The sequence below is a fragment of the Leuciscus leuciscus genome, assembly GCF_965113295.1.
Source record: "Leuciscus leuciscus genome assembly, chromosome: 22".
Classification (NCBI taxonomy): Eukaryota; Metazoa; Chordata; class Actinopteri; order Cypriniformes; family Leuciscidae; genus Leuciscus; species Leuciscus leuciscus.
Window position 1 is genome coordinate 24,915,913 of NC_138746.1, and position 20,714 is coordinate 24,936,626.

The 20,714-nt window shown below is 36.7% G+C and overlaps 2 protein-coding genes across 4 annotated transcripts in view; one reads left to right on the forward strand and one right to left on the reverse strand.

The window, feature by feature from the left end:
• LOC309486870 (uncharacterized protein) overlaps positions 1 to 20,714 on the reverse strand; it is a gene marked incomplete at its 3' end in the record, with an annotated part of 250,462 nt that overhangs the window by 35,789 nt on the left and 193,959 nt on the right. The window lies entirely within an intron of this gene.
• Positions 1 to 20,714, forward strand: part of prkg1a (protein kinase cGMP-dependent 1a) — a 103,899-nt gene that overhangs the window by 4,978 nt on the left and 78,207 nt on the right. Inside the window, exons 1-2 of one of the 3 annotated variants that reach the window (XM_082154472.1) lie at positions 1,211 to 1,839; positions 8,063 to 8,229. In XM_082154472.1, coding sequence (XP_082010598.1) covers positions 1,535 to 1,839; positions 8,063 to 8,229 — 472 coding nt within the window. In that variant the 5' untranslated portion in view covers positions 1,211 to 1,534. Of the gene's footprint in view, positions 1 to 1,210; positions 1,840 to 8,062; positions 8,230 to 20,714 lie in introns of those variants that run through there. The other 2 variants (XM_082154470.1, XM_082154471.1) reach the window with 2 other exon arrangements.

Genomic DNA, 20,714 nt, shown 5'->3' on the forward strand with positions numbered 1-20,714 from the left:
GCCTATGCAAACAGATAATTTTGCTTAGACCGGGCTCTGAAGTTTAACACCTCTCACAATAAGCATAATTTGCCATCACATCACTTCATTGTTCCTGTGTGTCTTTCATAGTCTGACACCAGAGGGCGCCTTATGTCCTTTATAAACTCCAACATTATGCATCTCTACTAGCTCTTCAAAGTTGAGGTGAGTCAAGCTATTTAAGCAATGTCAGTAACTACGAATAGAGGTGACTGGGGCTATGTCCCACATTTTATTCCAGTGAATATTTCTCAGGTTAAGTTTAAATGTGAAGGCACTGTCTGTTTAGACACATTCCACAAATCTTGGCAATTGATAATTTCCAGTGAGTGTTTTTCCAAGAATAAGACAGTTCATTTAACATGTAAATGTCCCAATAGTGGAGAATGTAATCACATTAGCTGGGGTTGGCGCAACAGAAACCTGCCCTAATTAAACACACCTGCTCCAGCTAATCAAGCCATATAGGCTTATGCAAACTACAGGTGTGTGTTGGAACTAAATTATGCACTGTTTACAGGGCCCTCCAAGAGGACTTTTGTAAATAGTAAAACTATAGGGCTCTTAAACAAGGTATCTCTGGTGGTAAACGTTCTTTGGGCAATATACATTTTTATCAATTCATTATGTTAAATGAAAACATAAAACACGTGACAACTTGCCCGATCTTGTCCTGAAAATCCGATTTTTTTTTCTTTCTCGTCATATAGCCTAAATGTGTTGATTTTTGCAATAGTGTTTGCTAGTATGTTTTTTATGTATTCACTTTTTCAACCAACAGTTATAGTAGCCTAATATTATGAAAATAATATAAAATATTATCATTTGGAATTTTAGTTTGGAATTTCTATAACTTCATATCTGCAGGTTTTCCAAGAGCATGATCCACGTTTCGAAAATAATTATAAAAAACATTTTGATGCTAAAAAATAGGCTACAATATATATATATATATTATTTTTTTATTACAACTTCAGCTAACGCTGGTGTTCTCTGTATTTGGGTCTCACAAATTTCGAAACAAATTTTTATATACGTTTGCAGTATTTTTGTACACTGTAGGCTAAAGTTTTTGTCGCACAGCTATCAGCTGTACAGAGCTGAACATCAATACTGGCTGTCTAAGAATTCCGCGCTCTTCTGTGACGCGCGCGAGCGTTCTGTGCACTCTCGTGCTCAACTCATTTATCACGTCACTGCCCACGAGCGACGCGCGCTCCGCTCACACGGCTACGCTTCCTACAGTGCTGAGGATTTGTGAGGCTCTGTTGTATTGAGCGCTGATTATTTCCCTTTTCTTTTCTTTTTTTTCTTTTTTTTTTTGTACACGGAAACACTGAGATACTTTCCCCCCACAGGTTCTTCTCGTTTTGTAGTTGTAGCCTAGTTCCTTTCAGAGTTGAATAGAAGCTGGTTTAGTGCTCAGTGTTTCTTTCCTCTCAGTAAAGTTACTAAAAGTGCTGTTCTGTTCGGTTTTATTTGGTTCTGTTCGGTTTTATTTGGTCCAGAAGGGATGATGATGGGGACTTTACGCGACCTCCAATACGCGCTTCAGGAGAAAATTGAAGAACTGAGACAGAGAGATTCTCTCATTGACGAACTCGAGCTCGAACTGGACCAGAAAGACGAACTGATTCAGAAACTGCAGAACGAACTGGATAAGTACCGCTCCGTAATTCGCCCGGCGACCCAACAGGTCCAGGGCCGCTCGGAGCTTCAGGAGCACCAGCGCACCAAACGACAGGCGATCAGCGCCGAACCAGCCAACGTCCAGCAGCTGAGTCACGTGACTCTGCCCAACGTCCCCAAGAGTGCCAAGTAGGTTAATTTGATCATTAAAAAAAATCATTCAATAAGATATAAAAGTAGGCTATATAGTACATTTACCGTCGAACGTCATTAGGCTAACAGCATCAAATACCAAATAAAACATAGCCTATATTGAAATCCAATTTTAACTGTAACACAACATAGAGTCATCATAGCACATTGCTATAGACCCTTTTCACAGACTGTGATGACGCGTTTTAACGGCCATCAACATTGTAAATCCTGCAAAGTTTTTTATATTATATTTTATTGTAAATGTACTAGTTTTAACACTGCTATGAGTGTGTTTCTAATAGGCTACAGCGGCTGCAGACAAATTGACATCTTTCTGTCTTCTGATCAACATGATCAATCTCTCTATTTTTTACTATTTTTGAAAGTTGTGAAAAATATAGTTTTTCTTTTGTTTGAGCAAATGGGAGCACTAAAAATATATTTAGTCTCTCATTTACCACTATAGAAATGTACCCAACTGACGACTTCCGCTTTTGAGAAACATGGAAATATGAAAAGGGTCAGTTTACTTTAAGTGTCATTTGATGACTTAAATGTTGAATTTAGAGTTTAAAGTCATTATTTAATGACTTTAAACACTACATACAGCTCTACAAATACAACATTAATCAATAGGACCTATGAAGTAGCCTAACAACAACCACAAAGAAAAATAAAGCTGCAGTGTAACAAGAACAACTTTCTTGGTTTCTGTATTTACACTTTAATAAAAGCTGCCCAGCTCAAGGTTATCTAGGTTTGTATGAATCTGATCAGATAGGCTATATATAGCTAACGCTAGCTTTATATAGCTTAAACCTAACATGCAGGATCCCTACAAGGAAACAAGAGGCTCCAGTTTCCATAAACCAAATATTTGCCTAGTGTGTCATATTGTATATTCAGACACCCTATACTGATTTGACTTACTGATTTTTGCATATCTACTACATAGGGAAGTATGCATATACTTTTCACTGAACTCACCTGTTGTTCTTTAGTGCATTACCTAAATATTATCACAGTCATTGCTAAAATAACCTAGTAACTACAGTTATTTTTACACAATCTTTCATCCATGCCATTTTTTTTTATGACAGTGGTAGCTACAGTATGTACCAAATTACCATTGTTTTACTGAAGCAGCAATAAATGGTGTTGATTATTTTTTTTTTGGGCTTTGGTTACCATGGTAACTTGTTGAAATCATTCTGATGTCTGGTGTAAATCCGGGGGAAAAAAACCTTATTATGTTCTGTTCAAAATGCCATTCATTGACATTTGCAGAAGAATCTTAATGATGACGCTTCAAGAAAGTTTGATTTTCCACAAGGAGAAATCTGAACCAGGAATATTGTTCCTGCACTGAGTAGTTATAAGAGCAGGTACGTGGGACATACCCAAAGTCTGCCATTTAATAACGGCTTTGTTTTATGGACTGATCATTTGCTTATCAAAGCAGCATGATATCGTGCAGCAGGTGGATCACGAACACTATTTACATGATCATCTGTTATTATGCACACAGTAGTGTGTCATGTTTCAATTGAAATAGACACTGCCACGACCCGAGGGCCTAACCAGACTAAACAGTTCGCCTGAACGTGAAGGATCTTTGTGTTTCAACCTGCTGTCATGAACACACATACCCTTAATTCATTTGCATCCAGTGGTTTGGCAGCAGAGGAACATCATTCTTCTGTTTCTGAGCATTGTGGCCCTCCTCCATCTTCTCTGCAACTGACATTTGACAGCTCAACGCTACTAATTTACAATGTTACCTTGTTTTGTACAGAAAACCCCTTTGAACCCCACCACAGCGGAGCTTGTCCTGCCTTTTCTTCTTCTATTCTGCTTGTATCTTGAGCTAATGAGCACCTCGAGGAATGATTATGAAGGTTTAAAAGAAAAATCTTCCGTATCAGTTTGGGTTGGGCTGCCAGATGGGAACGAACTGGCATCAATATTACTTTAGTCTTTTAAATGCTCATAATGTTTTTGAAGAGGATTATATATCTTTGTGTGTGGTCAGGGAGAAAACTTCTTTTTATTTCGCTTGTCCTTTGCTAATGCATACAATAATGCATCATGTCCTGCTGCTTTCTTTTAGAAGTAAAGGCAAATTATTTCAAATGTCACGATACTGAGTGACGTACACCTTTCTTTCCTTCGGTAGAATCAGTGTTTTTGCCATTTGAATTTCATTCGCAGTGTCTTTGTCTCATAATTGCATTTTCTTTCTTCCTGTTTCTGTTTCTTTTTTGCATTTTCCTCTGCAGTGGCACTTGATAGGCTGTAATGATGAAAGACCAGAAGTGTTTTTTGAAGTCTTGATTGAAATTGAAATGTCTCTTCTGAACTGGTCTCTGACATTTGCACTGTCTGAGGTCTTTTGAAATATCAGAGATCTGAAGTCCTGTACCGATATAGGAATGTCTGAATTGGACTCATTGACCTCTCTATATCCACCTTTTTCCTAACTAGCCTGCGTTTTAGATTATAGGAGGCACTTCCGGTTTGGGGAAGCTCCAGTCAAAAAAATTAAAACAAATAATTTAAAATCATAATGTTGTGCTACAAATAATCCTTATCAGTTTGACTGAATGAGCTGTAAAATGTCCTTCATGTTTTATTTTCAGACGTCAGGAGAATAACGTAACACTTGTTATTTTTAAAGGGTTAGTTCTCCCAAAAATTACTCACCGTCATGTCGTTCCAAACCCGTAAGACTTTTGTTCGTCTTCGGAACACAAGTGAAGATATTTTGATGAAATCTGAGAGCTTATTCTGTCCCTCCATTGACAGCTACGCAACTACCACTTTGATGCTTCAAAAAGTTCTTAAAGAGATCGTTAAACTAATCTATACTGTATGAATTGAGCGATTTAGTTAAAATTTAAACATAACACACTAATTGGCATCAATCATGCCGAGAAGAGGGAGAAAATGTCAGCCTGAGCGGCTTCAACCTGCTGTTTATCAGAGAACATAACGTGCATAATAATACATAACGCACATGAATGTAAATGTGTTATTTACTTGCTGAAATTGAATGGGAATAATCAGGGAACTGAGTGAAATCGGAACTATGCAATCTGACATTTACGATTTGAATATTTTCAATCATTTTCTATTCTTGACCAATTGTTCTTTTTTTCATAATTTGGGCAATAGATAAATGAATGATCTTGAGATGAGTCCCCCCTAGTCGTCCAATTTGACTCTCATATGCTGATGTAATATATATATTATAAACTTGACAGGTGATTTTTATAAAATGTAGTTTGATCACTTATCAGTTGTTTTAAAGATTAAGGCAATTATCAAAGGTTTCCAATAAAAGATGGTCAGTTATTACGTGATTTGTTACATTTAATTACTCCTTAGCAGATTTTGGCTCCTTTGGATTGGATTTGGATTACGTTTAAAAAAAAAAATCTAATATATTTATATTTTATTTTATTCAATAACTGAAACAGATTTTTTTTATAGTTTCTTTTAGTTTTAGTTAACAACACTGACCTGTACTTGTATACTACAGGAATAGAAAATGAAATGCCAGTATGGCTGGACTAACTTGGGACTTCTTAACCAGATTTATGCAGTTGGATTGTCCTTGTATTAAGTTCATGCCGCTGTTCTTTGGAAATTGCAGACACTTTTTTTCCAGTTGTGCAGGTATAAAAATTAATATAAGATTCTATTCCACTGAGTCAGAATATGGCTAAAATCAATATATTGTACATCACAGCAATGCATTTGGCATTTATAGTCATAAGCATCAACAGTACAGTTTTTATTCAAAATATAAAGGACAGATTATTTGTCCCTTAATTCTGCAGCTTAAATCTAGAAATAAATCAACTTGACATTCATTTATCTCAGGTTATTATGCAATGTCATGTGCAGTATGAGCTGTTATCTGCCATGAGACTTTGTTTCCTGTTTTAGCATTCTGTCTAGAAAATGGGCATAATGAACAGAGGAAGATATGGCCATTAACTCATTAGCATACACATCTGATGACCACAGAACATCTGATGGCTTTCCAGTGCGGCCACAGCAGTCATGCAGAGAGGGCAGAATATGTGAATCAATACAGACCCTCCGGACAGTCCTCCGCACCGGGAATAGAGAATTCATTCTTCAGTTTTTTGTCTTCCAGTATTTTTTAATACTATTCCCTTGACGAAAAATGTTGTAAGACAAACAAAATACCTACCAATGCACAACTTTCTTGTAGGAATTTTTATGTGCAAGATCTATTCAGTGTCTTTGTACAAGACGTTCAGTTCCACGTCCACAGCTTTCTCCAAATTTTCTTTGCTTGGCATACTTTGTCCTTTTAAGGGAGACAGTCTGTCGACCTGTGTGACGTGAATGATCCTCCTGAAAAAGGCAGTGAGTAAAAATTCAAGTCAAACAAACAGAGGCTATGGATGATCCAGAGGTTGTCTTAAATGAGGTCAGTGATCTCTGTGCTTTTACTGGATGTAAAACATCTCTTCTGACTGTTCCTCCAGAGAGCCAATGCCATCTAGAATACAGACTGGCATGCAAAAATACAGCAAAACAGAGCACAAACGTTAAAGCAGAGATATATTAAATGCATTTTATGGTCACTTTGTTTTTATGCAGCAAATTAAACCAGTTATATTTATAAGACTTTTGCTGAAATGTCCTGCTTCCCAGGATATTTCTCCTGAAGAACCTACTAATCTCAAAATGTTCTCACATATCGTCCAACAACACATGAACTGAGCAATTGCATTCAAATTCATTTTATTGCTATTTAATTTTATTGCATGTCAGCAGTTGTCAAATTTGTTTCTCCTTTTCTCCCAAGTTAAACTCAATACAATTTTCCTCAGGGTGAGACTATCCATGTGTGAAAGTGAAAGTTGTACGTAAACTACTGCAGAGGTCTTAAAAAAGTCCTATTTCTGCTCACAGCGGAGCGTGTCTGTTGAATGTAAACACAGTGTGGTTCATAGGTGAGCGTTTGTGGGTTTTAGTAACTAAATCAGACGTCTGGCGTAAGTCCAGGTCTACAAAAACAGAGAATTGTCCACAAGAAGTGCCCGGAAGTGGCGTATAAACAAACGATAATGAGATTTGAAGAACACACTCCACCATATCAAACAAGGTTTTTTCATCCACCATCACATGAGCAAGCAAATGTCATTTTGCAGAATTAAATGGATTTGCATACATAATGACTTGAGTTTCATTTCCAAACAGGTTTCCAGAACACTCAGCCCCGTCTGCCATTTTTCATTCAAACAGATCCCACTTCAAAAGGGTCGTGCAAGAAGTTCTCTCTGGCTGCTAAAAAAAACAAACAAACAAAAAAACAACAAAAAAGAGCAATGTTTTTATAGTGCAACAGAGCCACAGTGTTTACACTCTTCGTAAGACTGTTTCTGCATATTAGTGAAGTATTTCATCATGGGAACAAACAGAGTTTTGCATCTGATATTTCATATCTTTGGAAATATTTTGTTCATTGTGTTCAGTCCTTGTGTGGGAGGTTAAGGTTACATTGGCAGAAAATGAGGATTTCAAAGGTTTGCATCACAGACACACACAGATACACTCATTTCAACCAAAAGTCAGTCTTCTGATATTTGTTTGCTGTGACGTCCAGCACTGACTAAGAGACTTTGTCTGTTTACTTTCATCTTCTGAAATATCCTCTTCATTTCATCTCTTTTCATAACCCACATTCCCTGTTGATTAATTCCTGAAGCATCTCATTGGCAATGTTCAGATTACTATCATGCAGCTCTTACTATTTCTACAGTGTATGCATAGTTTGCAAATTATAATATCTGGATTTTGCACTACATTTGCCAAAATCTATACAACATATTAGCACACTGCATTGTATTCTATATTCAACAATGCAAAGTGTTCTGCATTACCTTGCAGTTCCATATGGTGAATGAAACTCACCCATGTATAGATAATATTGACAGTATCAGCTATTATTTTTTACAACTTTTTCTTTACTCAGATTTATTTATTTTATTTTTTATTGCCAAAAGTTTAGAGTTAGTAGACATAATGCATTGTTTTACAAACTATTTTTCTTAAATTGTAGGCAGTATTAACAGTTTGTAGTAAGCAGTAAGTTAATATTCTATTTAGTCATTGTCTTTGCTATGGTAAAGTATTGTTACAGCCCTACCTAACACTGTTTTTCTGCACTGTACAGGTCAAAGGAACTGATTAAGTCAGCTATCCTGGACAATGACTTCATGAAGAATCTGGAGATGTCTCAGATCCAGGAGATAGTGGACTGTATGTATCCAGTGGACTATGACAAAAACAGCTGTATTATTAAAGAAGGGGACGTGGGCTCCCTCGTCTATGTCATGGAAGGTGAGAGACGGGAATGGAACAGTTCCTTAGAGAGAGAGAGAGAGAGAGAGAGAGAGAGAGAGAGAGAGAGAGAGAGAGAGAGAGAGAGAGAGACATTTTGTCATCATTTAGGCCTACTCACTGCCATGTCTTTGAACCTTGAATAGATTTATGAATAACAAAAGGAGAAATTTTGCACAATGTCTGAGTAATTCGGTTTAATTCAATTAACCTTGATGGCAAGTAACTGCCAGGCTGCCAAAAAAAATTTTTTTTAGAATAATATCAAACAGTTTTCTTGTACTATGATCTGTCTTCCAAAGAATCTAAAGCCATATGATATTTTTGTGTAAGGAAAAGACCAAACCTGAATTTCCTAGGTGAAATAAAACCACTTTTTAGAAGTGTCTACAGTGCGTGAGGTCAAACTCAGTCGCATTTGGTGTTTCTGCTGTAGATCCTCTGAGTGGATCCAGAATATTGACCCTGTGATTAGAGATGATAGGTGCCTGTTAAATTGATCCAGTCAGAGCAACCAAACCCTCTGAGAGCTGTTAGACTTCTATTGATATGGGCTTTTACAGTTAAAACAGTTAAAACTAATGCTGATATGTAGAGTAGATTGGCCAGACTCTTTGTGGCAGTTGTTTTCAAATTAGAAAAAATAAAAATTCTAACATGCACAGATAATTAATATATGCACGTTTAGTAATGATTCATGTTTCTTTGCACCACAATTATTAGTTAGTGCATTTAAGAAATGTTATGAATGAGAATATGTCCTAGTCAAAATGCTGTATATTATTAAATGTATGAAAACACTTTTTGCAAGTACAACAACAACAGACACTGACTGTGATACAGTACATTAGTGTAACACTTGAAGCAGGAGAATATGAACCCACTTTTCTGTCCATGTGATTTTCTTTACGAACATGGCCGATCACTTATTTTTAGATTATTTATTTTTAACATCAGTGTTATTTGATACTCATTTACAATTTTGATTAAATATTTGATCTTGTTTTGGTGACACCTGCAAAAGGCAGGTTAGGATTGTGTCAGCCACCTGTCTCTGATGTCATTACATCTTTCAGTTTCTGTGGTTTCATTAGATAAAAGAGCTTTTGTGTTTTCTTAGGATCACAGGATTTGCTCCGTCTTTCCTCTTTGTGTTCCGGAGGGAAAGGAGGAACACTTGGTTTGAATTAAGAGATTTCGTTAGTCATGCTCCAGAGATTTAATGCTTTTGTGGTACAAATTGGGCACATGCCCAACACACCATATCCTGGCACAAGCCAATTAAAAAGAGTGACAGAGTGGATATTGGCTGCATACACACCCAGAACACATCACAATATGTTTTTTTTTCTCTGAAATAATAATAAAAATTAAAGCTGCAAGCAGCATTTATCGGGGTTCAAGCATTTAAGGCCTTTAAGTAGAAAAGCATCAAAAGTTATTAAGTTTTATTTAGCAAGCATATAAGCACTGACATAATAGATGGAAAAGACCATTTACTGCCAATACAGGCAATGTACCATAGGAAATTTATGGTTTTAAAGCTTTTTATAGGAGTTATAGTGCCATCTATGGACCGATCTCCATAAAATTGTTTACTGTGACCTCAAATTGAACCCATACACATGTGTACTGAGTTTGGTGAAGATATCTCATTTACTTCTTGAGTTATAGCCATTTTAGTAAAATAGGCTCCTCCCACAATAATGTACCACATTCTAGTATTATTTACTATGATTCTAGCATGATTGACATAGTTTACCATGATTTTATCTTAGTTTACCTTGATTTACCATATTCTAGCATGATTTACCATGATATACTACATTCTAGTATGATTTACCATTGTTTACTGTGATTCTAGCATGGTTTACCATAGTTTATCATGATTTATCATAGTTTACCATGATTTACCCTGTTCTAGCATGATTTACCATGATTTGCCACATTCTAACATGATTTACCATAGTTTATCATGATTTACCATGATTTACCCTGTTTTAGCATAGTTTACCATGATTTACCACGTTCTAGAATGATTTGCCAGGATTCTAGCATGGTTTACCTTGATACACCACATTATAGTATTATTTACTATGATTTACCATGTTTCTAGCAATTATGTGAAGTGTCAGTGCAAATGAAGTGATAAACACTGACAAAATCTGATTGTGTTATAATAGTTATTGTTATATAAGTGATTTTTAGAGTCTAAATATGAATGTGAGCACATGTGAAAAGACTTCATTAATAAGTAGAATGGCCAGCAGAGGGCAGAAGAAGACCACTTATTGGCTCACTTTCACTTTAAACTTCATGATTTTCACCTGTTTTCTGGACTAAAGCAAACCAGTTTTTCCATGTTAACTCAATAATGCATGCTTACACACACACACACACACACACACACACACACACACACACACACACACACACACACACACACACACACACACACACACACACACACACACACACACAGAGAGAGAAATAAACATACACAAATACAAATATGTTTTTAATGTTTTGGAATATGTTATTGAGAAAATATATTTATTGGTCTATTAGAATTCCTTTGTGATCTAATAATATAAAAAAGAAAAGAAAAAAAAGAAAAAAAGATTGCTTTTTAAAGCATTTGTTTGTTTCCCAATACTGAAAACTAATGAAAAGATAATATGCAATACTGCTGCTCCCTCTAGTGGACAGTGGTATTTCAGCTTCCATCTTACAGTTGAAGTGCTTGGTTTTTCACTTATATCTCGGGAACCAGAAGGCGAAAAATTCTGAAACTCAGAGCATAGATAGTGCTTGAGGAGCCCTGTTGAATGAGACCATCAATGATTTACTATGATTTACCATGTTTCTAGCGTGATTTACCACATTACTAGCAATTATGTGAAGTGTCAGTGCAAATGAAGTGATAAACACTGACAAAATATGATTGTGTTATAATAGTTATTGTAATATAAGTGTTTTCCATGTTAACTCAATAATGCATGCTTACACACACACACACACACACACACACACACACACACACACACACACACACACACACACACACACACACACACACACACACACACACAAATACAAATATGTTTTCAATGTCTTTAGGATGTGTTATTGTGAAAAAATATTTTAATGGTCTAACCATTTCATATATTTCATTGTGATCTATATTATCAGTCCAATAATAATTTTTAAAAAATTGCTTTAACCATTTGTTTGTTGGCCAAAGCTGAAAGCTGATAAAAAGATTAATACTATGTCTAATACTGCTGCTCCCTCTAGTTGACAACAGTGGAATTACAGCGTCCATCTTACAGTTGAAGTGTTTGAATGAATGAATGGGAATTTGGTTTTTCACTTATATCTCGGGAACCAGAAGGCGAAAAATTCTGAAATTCAGAGCATAGATAGTTCTTGAGGAGCCCTGTTGAATGAGACCATCGCGGTGTTTATGGGCGATTGGGCCCGGGAGTTATGACTGTTCAAAGGCATGTCTTTTGAGGCTTTTATCTCTGGAATGCCCAGGGCAAATTACACCACATTTGAATCGAAGCTAGCCTAGAACGGGACCTTTCCAACGAGCTCTCACACAAGGTTCGGGGTGGTCTGGGTCGGGAGTTTCGGCCGTTCAAAATCGGGGGTCCCACGAATTTGCGATTCGTGGGGGGCGCGCTCCCGAGGCCCGCGACGACACGTTTCGATCAAGAGCCCGGAGAGGACCTTACCATCAAAATTTGAGCGCGCAACGACTTTCCGTTTTCGAGTTATGAATGAATTTGTATTCGGGGGCGTGGCTTAAATGCCGTTTTACTTTCGTTTTCATGTTAAATGTTAAAATAATGATTTTATAAAGTCTAAATATGAATTAAATAACAATATTAGGGAGTAGTATGATGAAATGACAGCAGGGGGCAGTAAAATACCACTTATTGGCTTAATATGGTATTCATTTTAAGGCTACATATTGAAGTGACCCTATTATAGCTATCCAAATGAAGTAGTTCAACTTTTTCTGACAATTATTGATCTAGTGAGTCCAGAGAATTGTATTGCACTGGTTTTTAACATTATTTTATAAACATGATCATGTGGAAAACACAATTTACAGCCAAAACAGGCAATTTACCATAGGAAATATATGGTTTTAAAGCTTTTTAACAGTTATAGCGCCAACTATGGTCCGATCTTCATAAAAATTTCCATGCTTCTTTAGCATGTTATGTCACATATGCTCATCAATTTTTGTGAAGTTCTGAGTTTTCATTTAGGATTTATAGGCTTTTTAGTGTATTTTGCCACGCCCATTTTCTAAATGACCCTATTACAGCCATCCAAATGCAAAAGTTCAACTTTTTTTCGATAATTATTGATCTAGAGAGTCCAGAGAATTGCCCTAGACTGGTCTGGTTCCGATCGGGCCAAAAACCAGGGACTAGTTCGCAAAGGTAGGTTTTTAACATGTTTGCGAATATTTAATGAATGGTTTGATTGACAGTAGTGGTTCTTGAGGCAAAGTTGTTCAGCATGAGCAGATCTATCAAATGATAGGCATAATGTGACAATAAGTTTAACACCACGTGATTACAGAGCCATAAAACTCGTTAGCGCCAACTAGTGGCCGATTTCTTTCAAAATTCTTACAGACCTCTAGGGCCATGAGTTGAACATGCCCATCGAGTTTTGTTCCGATCGGCCTCCGTTAACCTTGTCTAATAGGTGCTCAAACTTCATTGGCCGATGGCGGCCATGTTTTTTGAGATACACCAATGTCCTCATAGACATACATGGCACCTTGGACCAAGACACTGCATACCAATTTTCAAGTCAATCGGACTAACGGTCAGGTGGTTATAGCCTGTTTTATGTTTTTTTCATATTATAGCGCCACCATGTGGCCAATCACCGCGATTTTTTTACTGTGACCTCAGATTGACCTCTTACACAAGTGAACCGAGTTTGGTAAATATACCTCATTTACTTCTGGAGTTATAGCCGTTTTAGTAAAATAGGCTCCTCCCACAACATACATTTTGGCGCCCCTTAGCGACCTTGAATCGAAATTTCAACTTTTTTTCGATAATTATTGATCTTCAGACTCCAGAGAACATTTCTGCACTGGTTTGGTTCCGATCGGGCGAAAAACCACAGACTAGTTCGCAAAAGTAGGTTTTTGACAAAATTCAAAATGGCGGAAAATCTTTCATGGCGGAAATGAAATCGGAGATATACGTTTTGTTCGTCAGCCGTCCAGCTTTCCAATGATATAAGACACTTGAGTCTACGAATTACGGTCTATGAGTTATGAGCTGTTTCGCGCTTTTGGTTGCTATAGCGCCACCTATGGGCCAATCGGGTTCATAATCTCTGAACCTCTCCTCGATTTTTGTACTACCATCTGGCAAAGTTTCAATGCTCTAGCCCTTACGGTTTGGGCTGCACGATGCGTTTTAGCGGAGAAGAATAATAATAATAATAATAAAAATCTTTACAAATACAATAGGTGTTCAGCACTTCGTGCTTGAACCCCTAAAAATAGAATAGAATAAAACATAGGCAAACACCTATTTTTAATCAATTAAATCTATTCTCTCAGCATTAGCTCTGCCACATTAAGTTACTGCCATAGAAAACAGCAGCTGATCAGGAAGAGCAAAAGATTCAGAGAGAACTGAGATGGGAGAGAGGGAGAATGAGGACTATTCCTTTGAGAGTTTCTATTAGAAAGAGAAACAAACTTTTCATAGCAGGGGTTCTGTCTTCCAGATGTAATTATTTACATGTGAGACTGGCTGAAATGGACAATACAGACGGCAAAGGCAAAGCAGTAAAGCGCTTGTGAGATACAAAATTACTTCTATTCAATGATCCTCCATTCAGGTCATCTGTTCATTAAAACCGAGGTCTTCATTCCAGAGTAAAAGGTCAGTGATGGAGGTTAGAGGATCAATAATAGTGATCCGAGCTAAACTGACCAGCATTACCATTTGATGCCCAAAATCACATTAAGCGAGTCCTGTATTTTTGGGTCCAAATAAAGCTCATGTTGATGAGATATATCAGCGGGTGGATAGAGTATTTAAGTTCTCAGTCACACAAGAGGGACATTTCAGCCGTGATAATTAGTTTGGCCTTACGATTTGAGAACCTAGACAGGAAATGATGCTCTGCATGCCATTATTGTGCATTGAATGTCATATTAGCCTGTGTGCTGAAGTTGCCTTGCTAATTAGCCCCAATCTGAATAAATAAAGGCATGCTTAAGGACTGTAGATAATGTCAGCTCTAATACAGGATTGCAGCTTGTGTATATCTGGTGCATGATTTCATACCACCCAAAAGTAATTTACCAGTAACCAAGAGAAGAAGCCAACCACAAAAATCCTGCAAAAGAGAATAAAGTGTTACTATTTGAAGACATGAAATCAAAATTGACCCCAAGCACGACTCGTCAGGGCATATAATCTTAAATAAGTGGAATAGTGAAATAGTGGTTGACCCATATGTTTTTAAAGGGTCATTAAACCCCCTGTTTCAGCACCAGTTAGTTTTTATCACAGTTTTAAAAAAGGCTACAAAAGTGGGCGTTGTCGTGATTTTGTTGATCCTGGAACAACATTCCTGTCTGAAAATGTAGTCCTAACCATATCCCTACCCCTAAACCTAACCTTACCCATAACTTATCACTAAAATCAGAGGGAAATGATAGGTGAATAGCCCTGATGTAGAAACACCTAACCCATGGTTGTAAGCCTGAACTTGACATAAACTGTAAACTTGTCCCTCAAATCTGATTGATTGACTGAAATGTTGTACCAGGATCAACAACAATGGTGAAGGAACCTGTTGTACTTGGTAAAATCACGTTCACCATATCCTGTGACAGCTATAATTTAATGCACAAATAAATGCACAGCCATTCACACTTGTACTTTGCATTGAAAATATAAATGAATGCACTTTTGTATCTTTAATAAGTATATATACTAAATAATGTATCGTAATTTTTTTTTTATAAGCCGTTTGATCGGTTATTGGACCGTAAGGACTGGTAACTCACACTGTGAGTGAATCGTGTTTGTGTCTAAGACTCTATTGAATGGAACTAATGAGACACAGAAACTCTTACAAAGCAAAAACAAAATCATTTTTGATTCATTAATGCATCTCTCACTTACTCTGCGATCTTACAGTTTGAAGCATCTGTAATGCGTGCTGTCGTGAATATTTAAGCAAAGCGTCTTCTCATAGGATAAGGACACGCAGTCTCATGAATAATTATGAGACACCGATGAGTCATCGATATACTATGGTGCAAGAAAACATCATATCCTGTGATGTCGACACAAAGACAAATTTAAACCCGGAAAATGAAAATAGCACAAAAAAGCTTAATTAACTAGTTTTCTCCTACAATTAAAACTAACTGATGGTAACATTTTCTTCTATGATGTTCACACACATAAATTGAATTTATCCAGTGCGATATGTAGAAATGGCTGATGTATCCTTTATATTTTACTTTCTTTAATCTGACATACATTACTTTTTAAATGTGATATTCAATGAGAAAAAAATGTATGGTGGGATTTTGTTGTTTGAAAAATAGTAGGCATTACACAGCTGGTTGGTTTGTAGGGGCAAGGTAAGAGTGATTCATGATTCAGCAGGAAAGAAAAGCCATTTCAGAGGCTTAGCAAGGTGTGTGTGTGTGTGTGTATATATATATATACAGTATATATATATATAGAGAGAGAGAGAGAGAATAACATGCAGTGATGAATTGAGCACAATATGACACTTTTGATTTCAGGCTGACATTAATTATGACAAATGTGCAAGCACAGATTGACTAGAGGGCCCATAGTCCTCTAAGTTCAAGCTGGAGGCCTCAATCTGTAACCAGTTTTTTCCAACAATGACTCATTCCAAACCACTTCATCGCTTCCTGCTGAATGGATTTATCCAGGTTAAAAAAAAAAACTAAAAAAAACCTTGAATAGAATTCACTGATTGAAAAATGTTCTGTTCTCCAATGTTGTTAGTTTGCAATCACTTTATAACCGTCAGAACCATGGTTAACCAGCATGAAAGGAGTGCAGAGGTGGTGCTACAAATAATCATTATCTGTCACTTTGACAGTCTGGGTTGTAAATTTATCATCTTCTCTTTTATCTGTAAGTAAATATTGTAACACTTGGTATTTTTTATAAGACATTGATATCACAAGAACTTCTGTTGCTTTTACTCTTACCAGGTGCTATGTTGCCTGTTTAATGGTTTGCTTATTTTTCTTTAAAACTTTATTTTCTTTACTTTTAATCCATTTTTAGCATCGTTTAGTGTGGGAATATGTACAGACAGTCAAAAGACCTTGTTTTTTTTTATTCTATATTTAATTTTTAAATTAAAAGTATTAAATACATATAAATGAATTAATGAATACAAAATATTTTCAATGTTTTAAGTGAAATTTTCAGTAAATTGTGTAAAATAAGTGTGCCAGTACAGTGTTTCTCTATTAATGTTTCTAATTTGTAAAAGTATTGATGCATTTATTTTGTGCAATATTTACTCATGAATTTTCAGTAGCAATTGTCTTTACAGTCACGTCTGATCCCAATCCCCCCCAAAAATAATTCTTACCCCAAACTTTGAAACGGTAGTGTTTAAATATACAGTACAGTGACTGGTTGCATAAACTGCTAAGACTAGTCTTAAAAGTTAGTCATACATGTTTTTTTTTTACTTTTAAACTGTTCATTACTGTTTTAAGTCAGTTACATATAAATGTAGATTGGTCTAATTTGATACTAAAACGTAAGACTGATTAACCGCTAGTTTGTCATACTAGTACTTAAGACACAGTCTGAATATAATGGCTATGTTTATGCAAAAAAAAAAGACCCCAGGGAGTAAAATTAACACTAGCCAAGCGCCAAATGCGAATTAAAAAACGTTGTTAGCGAGTATATGAAACAGTGCCAATCACTAGTTGCCGGTAACATTTTTATGAATGCTAACAATGCTGAGAACATGAACTTGAACAAACGTAAACAATGCTTATATATATATATATATATATATATATATATATATATATATATATATATATATATATATATATATATATCAGACTATCCAATATATTGGTGTGTGTCTATTACTGCTCTGAAATGGCTTTTACTTTTCTGCTAATGTAACCAGAGCCACATGAGCAGGGAAACATATATACCAATATAAAAAATAAATAAATATGTGTCACTTTTCCCAGTCCAATCAAATCCCAATGGATAAAATTAAGTCCCGCTCTGAATTTCCTGCTTAATGTTTTTGTTTTACTCAGATGTACAGCATGGAGAGTTCATTTCAGCCTGCAGAGTAAACACAAGACAATCTCCCATCATTTAATATCTGTCTTCAGCGGCCTTATCTACAGTCCGCTCTCTTTATTTCATTTCATGCATTATTTCATTCCTGTCTGTTTGATCACTTAGCATCTGTCTCTGTGTTATTAATGTTTGTTTAGTAGAGCTCATGTCAGGGGAACATCTCTGTCTCTCTCTCTCTCTTCCTCATCCTCTTATCTCTGTGAATCATAGGTAATAGATGTTTGGCTGTTGGGCATAAATAGTAGTTGAGCTGCTCTGAACAATAGTGCTTAATAACCATGACAGAGTAAACATTAATTTGAGCAAGCCAGAAGGAGGCTTACCTGTCATCTTACAATGCCAGCCCTTAACATGTTGCTGTGTGGCATCACAAGAGATTTTCCTTTCTTTGCCAAAGAAGCACATTAGTGTGTGTTGGGAAATGTAATCAGTTGTTCACAACAATGTCCTTGACCCCGAGGGTCATAGCTTCCTGTCTGTCAGAGGAGGAACTGGAGGTCATGCTACTGGACATTATTACTTCCTGTTGTGGTGGTGTGCGAATTAGCTTTGGGAAAAACATTTGAGACACTTAAAATGACTACAACTTTTCAGTGTGATTAAACCCTGGGCTAAACTTTACAACTTTGTCCATGTATTTAATGGGCTATACAATCAAGAGAAGAAACACAACTACAAGCCAAGTATACTTAGAATACCTAATTATACTTTTAAGTATATCTCGATCAAAATATTGAGTGCAAGTATAGACCAAAAATATTTAGACTTTTCTGTCAGTATAAGTCTAGTATACTGAAGTGCAATTTTAAGTATATTTCTGAGAAATACATAAACAATAGATTAAAATAAGAAAGTAGCCTATACTTTTTTGTTTTGTTTAAAAGAAGTTGCTAATAGTAATAGCACACTTGAATAAACTTCTTTTTTGTAAGGGATGCTGTAGATATTTAAGCTTAATAACTTTGATGATTTTATGAATGTCCTATTTGACTATGTCTTGCGGTGCTGATAAACTTTGTTCATATTTAATATTTAAATCCGTAATGGCTCAGATAGTCACAGTATAATTTTATGTTGGACTTTTATGGCTTGTTGTCGGTCACTTTTTAATCAATTCTTAGCCTGTTTTGAATTTTATCTCACACTCTGACTTTACCTGAGAAGTTATTTGCATGTTCTAACCTCTCATTTTAATGTGATCCTAAAGCATATAGTGTAATGATTATTTTAGCTTACACTACCTTTCAAAGGTTTGGTGTCGGTAGGTTTTTTTTTTTTGGTAAGAAGTCTCTTATGCTCATCAAGGCTGCATTTACAAAAATACAGTAAAAACAGCAATACTGTGAAAAAGTATTACAATTTTAAATAACTGTTTTCTATTTTAATATAATTTTAAATGTAACTTTATCAATGTTGAAAACTGGGTTTTGGTTGTGCTTCAGCTCTGCTTGACTATGTGGATGAATACGGTTAACCTAATGCTCATAAAATATTTACTAGCTTAATAGACATAACCAGTTTAAATGGAAAGGATCTCAAGCTGACTTGCTGAATACATTACTGTAGCTTTACCCTTTAATAAACATGGTACTTCCTTGAAAATAAATTCCAGAGATAGGCTAATGCTTTACAATGAACTCTGTTAGAAAACTGTATATGACAATTGATCTGTTCAATAAAATACCTTACTCGCCTGTTAAGTAATAAAAACACCATCTCCGTGTCGCTTTTATTTATTTTTATAATCCTCAGTTCTCGCCATCTCCGAAAAGGGAAGCCACTGTTGATTCTTGTTTTATTACAAGCTCTGTCGCATTCTCTTTTTGACTCTCTGTTAGATTTTTTTGGGGGGGGGGGGCGATTCCCCAGAGGTTCGTGCATGTCAACCTTTCTCGCTCGTTGTGACAATTAACCTCTGCCACTCCCACATACACATGTCAAAGGCCCTTAAATGGCACCATAAACACTTGTGGGGCCCTATTTTAACGATCTGAAACGCAAGTATCAAGTTCGAAATGCAAGTAACTTTGTGGGCGGGTCTTGGGCGCTGTTGCTATTATACCGGCGGGATAAATGACTCTTGCACCTGACGCAAATCTAAAATGGGTTGGTCTGAAGTAGCTTCATTATTCATATGTGTGGTTTGGGTGTAACGTGAAATAAACCAATCAGAGCGACATCTCACATGCCCTTTAAGAGCAGGCACGCTTGTTCCATGGCGGATGCTATTATAACGGCGGATTTGTCAGGCGCGTGCCAGGAGCGGTTCACAGCCGAGGAGACCGACGTTCTCATCAGGGCCGTAAAACACAGAGAAGTGACATTGTATGGGGATGGAAGAAACCCACCCAAATTAGCTTCGGTTAAACAGGTGTATAAAAATGTGGGTAAATGTGTAAGCTAGATTTATGCCTATTTTTTCACATCTTCATGGACACAACGATTTCCCTCGTGTGTTAATATTTTTCCTTGAAATGTATGGTTTTCTAAAAATGAGAACTGCTGCATCTGTGTGTACATGAGATAAGCAAAGTATATGCGCGTTGTGCACACGCTACGTTGATTATGGCCAAGCATGCGCCCTTAAAATAGCATATGAATAACATGCGCAACGCGCCACTGACTTTAGACTAGGTTTTTCCTGGTCAGTGGCGGAATTGTTTTCTAAACCTGCAAAATAGCACCAGGGAACGTTTGCGCCGGAACACACCTCCTCTTTGCGCTGAACTGCCCCGGGGAGCGCAAGTGTATTTCCGAATTTACCGACGTGCGTCTGTGGAGGGAAAAGTCCGCTGTGCGCGGGTGCAAAATAGGAATGATACATGCGTCGGTGTACAAAATCAATTGCGCTGGGTGCAAGATTGGGCCCGTGGTCTTCCTACGAGTCCGCACTTTCGTGACGTAACACGCTTTGACTGTTGGGAAGAAGTCTGCCATGGAGCTCGCTTCAGTGCGGGCTTGGCAAAAGTGTGTATCGAGGGTGCATATCGACCCCTTCTGAAACCTAAAATGACAAATGAAACACCCTACTGTCTTGAGGACTTAACGGACACGAGCAAGTGGCTGCCATTGTTAAGTCCA